Source organism: Acartia tonsa, chromosome 7 (assembly GCF_053477335.1).
Source record: "Acartia tonsa isolate MP-2025a chromosome 7, ASM5347733v1, whole genome shotgun sequence".
NCBI classification, from domain to species: domain Eukaryota; kingdom Metazoa; phylum Arthropoda; class Copepoda; order Calanoida; family Acartiidae; genus Acartia; species Acartia tonsa.
The window spans coordinates 46494951-46503399 of record NC_137266.1 but is presented as its reverse complement, the minus strand read 5'-3'; the positions used below and the strand labels follow the sequence as shown (position 1 = coordinate 46503399).

General features: G+C 31.4%; 1 protein-coding gene across 1 annotated transcript in view; it reads right to left on the bottom strand.

The window, feature by feature from the left end:
- Positions 1-418: 418 nt before the first annotated feature.
- Positions 419-8449, bottom strand: part of LOC145324351 (uncharacterized) — a 9550-nt gene continuing 1519 nt past the window's right edge. The window contains exons 3-6 of the mRNA XM_080166958.1: positions 4139-4244; positions 3263-3343; positions 2016-2092; positions 419-1253 (exon numbers count right to left, since the gene is read on the bottom strand). Of these exons, the coding sequence (XP_080023084.1) occupies positions 752-1253; positions 2016-2092; positions 3263-3343; positions 4139-4244 (766 nt within the window). The 3' untranslated portion in view covers positions 419-751. The remainder of the gene's footprint in view (positions 1254-2015; positions 2093-3262; positions 3344-4138; positions 4245-8449) is intronic.

Sequence of the window (8449 nt, the reverse complement as noted above, 5' to 3'; positions counted from 1 at the left end):
GTAGTGCTTTTTGTCTGACGAGCAATTTAAAATATATATTTTTACAAGTGAGTTGATGTAAATCTATTTATCTGTATGTTTGTAATCTTAACCGTTCATATATTAGAGTAAAACACTAGAGGGAGAAAGGGTTAAAGAAACTGTATCTCTCCATCGCAACCGCCTTGTGTAACCTTTCTATTTGGTCATTGAAAATCAACCAATGGTGTCGATTATATTAACACAGCTAAGTAGCAGAAAATGATTTAGAAGCAGACGAAAACGGTCTTTGAAAAAGGAAGGGAGGTAGTTGTCTGCATATATTTACATCTATACTATAGATCTGTTGTTCATATGACAATTTTTGTATCTCTATCAGTCTGCCTTTATGTCTACTGTTCTTTTTTTTAAATATGTAAAATCAAATGAATATTAAAACTTTTAAAAACATAGTTATACTTATTTGGTCTATAATCACAAAACCACATAAAAAAAGTTAAATAATATAAAGCATAAAAATATCACATAATACGAAATGTACATTTTGATTATTATAATTAGAATCCTGACTTTAAGATATCATTTAAGTTTAAAAATCAACAAATTATCATTAACATCAAAAAAATGTGTTTGGTTATTTCATTCCCTTTTTACCAGGAAGGGAAAAGACACTGAAAAATAAATTATTCCTCTACTATTAATCATATACAAAATATGCAACTATATAAAAATTAAGAATCTAAAACGGTAAATCTTTAAGAAGAAACGGCATTTAGTACCTATAACGGCGTTGGTAGCGCCTTCTTTGGCTCTGCTGTTGTGGTCTTTGGCGGGTTTGCTGTCGTCCCCGCTGATATCTGGGCTGACGCCTTCCGTTTCTGGACGATTGGCTGCCGCCACTGTGCGATTTTTGTCGTCTCAAATGGCCGTTTTGGCCGCTCTTTTGTCCACTGTTATATTGTGGCAGCTGATTGGCGTTATTGTCATTCTTTCCATTTTTGCCTGCAGTTTTGTGTCCATTGTTCCAGCTATTTGGCTGGTTCTGGCCGGTAGATGGCTTTTTAGTTGTAGTTTTGGTGCCGGGTCTTTGGTGGACATCATTGCCAGGCTTCTGGTTGCCATTTTGGGGGTCTTTACCCCCCTTGTTGTTGTCCTGTTGGGATTTAAAGAGAACATTATCAATGACGTGTATGATTCCATTTGTTCCCCTGACATTTTGTTCAGTGACAAAGGCTGCTCCCTCGCTAGAGTTCACGTTCATCTGTCTCCAGTGTCTGAAAATTGTAATGAATTACAAAAATGACAACCTCCGTAAAAGATCTTAAACCAGAAGGAATGACAACAAATCTTGTAGAGTGTCAGAATTGGATAGGAAGAACATTAATTTGTAAGTTTAAAAAGTTGTACATAGATTGTTGCAAAATTGCTTGAATACAGGATTCTGTAAAAGGACATCGTACCTTTTATACCTTAACTGTTATAGGAAACATCATGCAAAGTTATAAATTGATAATTATCTAAATTAATGAAAAAGATCTATCTGATACGGAAGGACAGATAGACCGACTCAAATTATAGATAGGCTTCGCTATGTGAATTTAATGCTGTATTTCAGATTATCAAAACTCAAAGCAAATAATTATATTTGGTAAAGAATTATTATTTTTAATTGTAATTTGCATTAACTTACAATGCTCAAACAATGAGTTTAGCCTAAGGTTTTCTAAAAAATGAGATTTTAGGGTTCAAATAAAGATTTGATCTTAAAAATCACTCATTATGTAATGTATATCGTAGATTCAACCATCGAAGTTTCGTGATTTTTATTTTTGTAACAATTTTAAAAATATATGTATATGAAATATTTTTTTGTTAAATTACATCAAAATAGGATCAACATAAACCAATATTATTTTTTTAAAAATAGCTACTACTTATAATTGAGGGAAGAAAGGATCAAACCTCCTCAATACCATTTTTTTTAATAAACCTCTTTTTTCTTATATAAGGATGACAATACAATGCTTGCAGCTTACCTTGACACAACAATGTAATCTCCTTCCAAAGTTTTCTCCTTGTTATCCCCAACCAAAAATGATCCAGACGGCTTTTTCTGAAAATTGTTTTGTATTTGTTGCGTAATTTGGATAGTGAAAAAATCAAGACTAACCATGATTATTGTGTCAATAGAAAAAGTAAAAGATTGGGGGGGGGTCATATTGACCCCCCCCTCTATTTTTTCAATGTCATTTTTTTGTAGGTAAGATAGAGAGTTGTGACTTCATGACTTTTTAAGTTTAGTAATTATACGTCGGCAAGAGTTGATTTTATTAGGATATCTAATCTGTGTCGGTCGTGGTGTCCGGTCAAAGTCGGTTGGGTAGCACCAAAATTTAAAAAAAAATCTAAATAAACTTAATTTCTACATTATGACTTTGTATATAAGGTAGAAACCTAAAATTTTTTTGGTGAATACTGAGATATCAATGACCTTATGAGAAAAGTGGTGTTATGACCGTTTGACCGCACCCTGACCGACTTTATGACCGATTTTTGTCCGGCTTTTACTACAGACATATATCATAAATATCGTGGCTTCTATTACAGCTAGAGACCTATAAACTTTTTTGGTAAATCCTTGAGCAATTATAAACAGATAAATATTAATTGGCTCCGCCAACCGCCGTTTTACCGCCGTAACCGCCGAAAATGGCGGTTTCCGTTATTTGCCGTTTTTTGGCGATGATCAGAAAAAGTAATTTTTTTATTTTGAAAAATAAAAGTTCGTCCTAAAATTTGGTCATCCTAGCTGCAAAATTTGCCGCTCTACAGCTGTTTTAAAATTTAGCAGCTGGCCGCTAAAAAGCGGCTAAGGAGCGGCCTGACTGCTATGACTAGAAAAAATAATTTTCTCTAAAAATACACATGAACCAAAAGAAAAAAAATTTACGTCTGTAACAGAAGCCGAGATAGAGGGGGGGGTCAAGATGACCCCCCCCCCCCCCCCGATCTATTAAGGTGGGAATAGGGGCCCGATCTGTAAGGGTTAAAGCATAAAATATTATACGAAAATATATATTTTCTATAAAGGCTATACATAATTCTATTGGTTGTCACTTTAAAAAAATTGTAATGAAAAATAGAAATAAAGTTACTTGCATCAAAGCAACAATTCTTAAAATTACTAAATCTTTGTCTAGATTAAGGACCTATATGTAAAAGAAACAAATGTTAACTTTAAAAAGAATATGACATCTTACGGATGTTTTAGGGAAGACATTACCTTTGGTAAAACATGTCTACTCAATGTTGAAATAAGTTTTTCTTCGTCCCCTAACAGGCTATTCAACTCATTCTCTGGTATCTAAACAAAAGCAGCTTATAGTGCATAATTAAAAATGACGCCATACAATACAAATAACCATTGATAGGCCAGTACACATTTCAACATTAGTCAATTACAATATAAACTGATGTATCTAAAAAAAATACAAATAAACTAAAGTAGGTGGATGTTTGTGAATGTGTTTGTCCTTGTCCATTTAGAAATTAAAGGCTGTTTTGCAATCGAAAGAAAAATATATTATTTGCTACTTTTTAGGAAAGCTTCCTATTGGTATATTTACTGTTTATTATATATTATTACTTTGGCCTAATTAAATGCTTTGATAAAATCATAAATCTTGAAACCTGGTTGACCCGGCAAGGTTTGTTTTTATCCTTTGGCCTTCAGGATGGTCATGATTTATAGTTGTGTAAATCATTGAGACTTAAAAATTCACTCAATAACAACCATTCCTATATAAACCAACAAAAGTCTTGTATTATGTATTTTTATGTGCTATGGAAATTTCTTTCTTTTATTATTAATGTTATACGTCTGACAGAGTAGCCATAAGAAGTATATATACTTTAAGTCATTTAAACTTCAGAGTATAATGACAAAAAGTTCGCCTGTCGAAAACAGTAAAAGTGTCTAACTATGACGTCATAAAAAATTAACAATTAACCAATAAGAAGCCAGTATTCACTGTGGTAAAATATATAGCCTGTCTATAAATCAATCAATCAATATTATTGGTCAACAATTTTATTGATAGTCTAATTGATTGATTGAAACGCAGACGACCTTTCTGTTAATAAAAACTCAACTCGGTACCTGTTCAAAAGCATCATTGGTAGGTGCAAAGAGTGTGCAACTAGCTGTTCCACCAAACATATCTATCATACCAGCCATTTCCAGAGCTGTAGCCAGTGTACTAAATCTAGATAGTTAGATAGATAGTTAGATAAATAGATAGATAGATAGATAGATAGATAGATAGATAGATAGATAGATAGATAGATAGATAGATAGATAGATAGATAGATAGATAGATAGATAGATAGATAGATAGATAGATAGATAGATAGATAGATAGATAGATAGATAGATAGATAGATAGATAGATAGATAGATAGATAGATAGATAGATAGATAGATAGATAGATAGATAGATAGATAGATAGATAGATATATAGATAGATAAATAAATAGATAGATAAATAGATTGATAGATAGATTGATAGATAGATAGATAGATAGATAGATAGATAGATAGATAGATAGATAGATAGATAGATAGATAGATAGATAGATAGATAGATAGATAGATAGATAGATAGATAGATAGATAGATAGATAGATAGATAGATAGATAGATAGATAGATAGATAGATAGATAGATAGATATATAGAAAGATAGATAGATAGATAGATAGATAGATAGATAGATAAATAAATAGATAAATAGATATATAGAGAGATAAGTAGATAAATTGATATTTATATAGATATTTAGATGGATACATAGATATATATAAAGGTCGATATAGATAGATAGATATTGATTTGTACTTTACTTCAGATATATTAAAATTTCGTCTAGTACAATTAGATTTTTAAATAATAATAATATATTAATTGAAATAAAAAATATTTGAATGTCTAAAACATGTACTTATACATTACGTAATTTTTTCCAAGTTTTTTTTCAGGGATATTGTAATTGAAGAGAAAATTCTTTATTTTGATCTTTGATGTGATGTGGATTTTGAAGCGATAGATATATTTTGCAGTGATTGATAGATCATGTTATGTAAGTCTCATATTGAATTATGTTGATAGCCGTATCATCGTATGTAGTTTTCCGGTATGGCTTGGAAATCGATTGATATTCATTGGATTAGAACCGGTTCTCAACCATAATGAAAAAGCATGTATAGCATAGTTTTACAGACAAATTAGAAAAATATTAAAATGAAAAGTCATAAAATTGAAGTCATATTTTTTTAATAATTACGAAAATCTGTCTTTAATACGATGCGATAAATTTTATTAACAAAATCAATTAATTTTAATTAAATTTTAATTAAATGCCATATTTCTACAGTATTGGAAGATGCAAATTTTTCAGGATTTGTATTATCAGTTGCTTTATCTTTTTCTTCCCTGAATTTTTGTTAAATTTTTGTTTTTCTATGAAATCTATTAAACCAGGGTCATATAGTTCAAAATAATTTCGGTAGCCGTGTGTTCACAAAATGGAGAAAAAAAATTGTAAAACAGCTAAATTGGTCAGTTGAATTTGAATCGTCGAAAGTGTACACAGTTTCCTCGGCGGTTTCTCATCATATCTCAATATTTACAATAGGGTGGGTCGATTTTGGAATTTCACATTAGTAGACATTGGCAAGGGTTACTGGGCCAGTATAAAAACATGTGAAACTTGAAAGAGGTTTTTTAATCCAAAAACAACGGGCGCGCGAGGGTATAAAATGTGCCCGCCCCCCCTATAAAACCAAAAATTGAAATTCCTTCAAACACAGACATGTTGTATATCAAAATGACCGCATTGAAATGCTGATTACAGATCTAAAAACCGTTTTGAAAAATATTGATTCAGTCAGAAATGATTTTCAAATAACCTACCAAAATGAACAATTTTGACCAAATCATCTGTTTTTAGGTACTTAATGAGATCTTATTCGAACTAGGAGCAATATTTTTCAAAACGGTTTTCAGATTCGTAATCAGCATTTCAATGCGGTCATTTTGATATGCAACATGCCTGTATTTGAAGGAATTTAAATTTTTGGTTTTATAAGGGGGTGGGCACTTTTTATACCCCCCGCGCGCCGACAGCCATTAGAGCAAAGTAACTTTTGAAACTTGAATGGGGCTTATCATACATATATATGACTTCCACAACTTATGATAACAGTAAAATCTAAAAAATTAAAAAAGGGTGAAATGGGCCCACCCTAATTTACAACTAGCTAAAAAAGCTTTAAACTTCAAAAAAATCAAAATTTTAAACATTAAAATTTGGAATGTACAATGTATAAATCGTTTATACATAAAATTTCTAAAATATGATAAGGAAACACCGAGGAAACTGTAGGTACACTTTCGACGATTCAAATTCAATTGACCAATAAAATCGAAAAAATATATCTTATAAAACATAATATTAAATCTTACTTGATTTAACCAAATCATTAAATGATTTTCTTTATGCAATTTTTTTAAGATTGAATTATTGTTCTGCTAAAGTAAATAAGGTATTATTTGCAACATTTTAGAAACACACTGTTTCAAATTTCGTATAGAGGTGAGAAATTTAATAAAATTATGAAAAAAAGTTACTAATGTGATTTATTTAAATGTGTGTTTTCAATTTTAGTAATTACAGGGTAAATCAAATTAAAATAATTGAAAAACATTTTTTTGTTCTTTAGAATCTATGATACTTTACAAGCCTATCATTAAATTGTTCCGTCCGTATGTAGTCTTCGTTCCTAAACTTAGCAAGGAATTCTTATTTTTTCATTAAAATAAAATAAACAAGGATGACAACATCCATAAGTAGCGAAGCACAAAAATTATGTATAACAATTTAAAGATTAGTTGTCAAAAACATGTATATTGGGGAAAAATCACGAAACCTTTTCAACATTTGTTTTAAATTTTTTAATACTTATATATCAGTACTATGACTAACAGACTGACGGTCAAAGTAAATTACATACTGGATGCTCAAAACAACGGGAAATTTAATTTTGATATATTTAACAAAAAAAATTTGAAATCGGACCTTAAATACCAAAGATATGAGGAAAAATGTGAAAAATATAAAAATAGCCAAAAACCTGCAAAAAGGCAGTTTGACCGCCCTTGATGTTTTCTTAAAAAGTCTGGAAATTTAATTTTGATATCTATAACTGAAAAAATAAATGTGAAAAATACAAAATAGCCTAAAAGCAGTCTGACCGACATAGTTGTTTTCTTGAAATGACGAGAAAATCACGTTTCCCCCAAACTAAGACGGACAGACGGACATTTCAAATTATAGAGTAGCTTCGCTGCTAAAAAGTATAGAGAATTTAAAAATTTATTAATCTCTGGGGAATTTCTATCGTAGTTATATTAACTCCATCCCCTCCTCAAAAAAAATACAAAAATAGACATCCTCTTGTTTCTTCGTCGGTCTTTCGGCCATGCTACATAAGCCTCATAATATTTATATTTATGTATTTAAAGGTTTTGTAATTTTAAATTTTCTATTTATCTATTTAGGCAATTGACCATCTGCTCTATAACTGACTTTGTCTCTTTGTGCTTTGCTACTTATGGATGCTGTCACCCTTATTTAACCCTTAACGGTCGGGGGGGGGGGGGGACGCCCCCTCCTCCGGTTTTTTCTATCTTGTTTTCTGTGTGTGAAAGATAAATAGCCCAAACTGCGTGACTTTTTAAGTATGGGTATGACACATAACTGAGTGTTAGAATTTTTTGAAAATCTCCATCCTGGCGGGCACAGGATGCCAGCAAACCTGGCAGGGTCAGCCAGGTAAAGAGCTAAAATATAATTTGACTTAAACAAAGCCCTTTATCTTACCAAAATACTAAAATATCCTCTAGTTTCAGGTTCCAGGTATGATCCTGCAGGTCCTTATCCTCCAGGTCTCTTGAAGTCTTTAAAAGGCTCTTGTGGCCGCAATGTTTAACTTTAAATTTTAAACCTAAGCTTTTCTTACATGTCTATATAACGTATTAAAATTTCATAAAGATCCGCCGCCGTTTCCCGCCGACTGCGGCGGCTGGCAGCTGCCAAGTACAGCTGCGGCCGCTGAAATTTATATTTTGATATTTCTAATATAAAATATACATAAAGATAAACATTTTATGCAAAAAAAAAAAAATTTCTAGCTTCAAAAAAAAAATTACTGCCGTTTGAAATTTTTAAGTAAAATATGACCTAAATACAAAGGTAAAAACAGGGAACTTGCACAAAAAAATTAGCCCTCTAGCTCCACGCCCCCCCCCCCCCCTCCGACCGATTAAGGTGCGGCAAGGGGCCCGACTGTTAAGGGTTAAATAAAAGTTTCATTTTAGCCAATAGTCTGTCTTTATGTATGATATATAGGT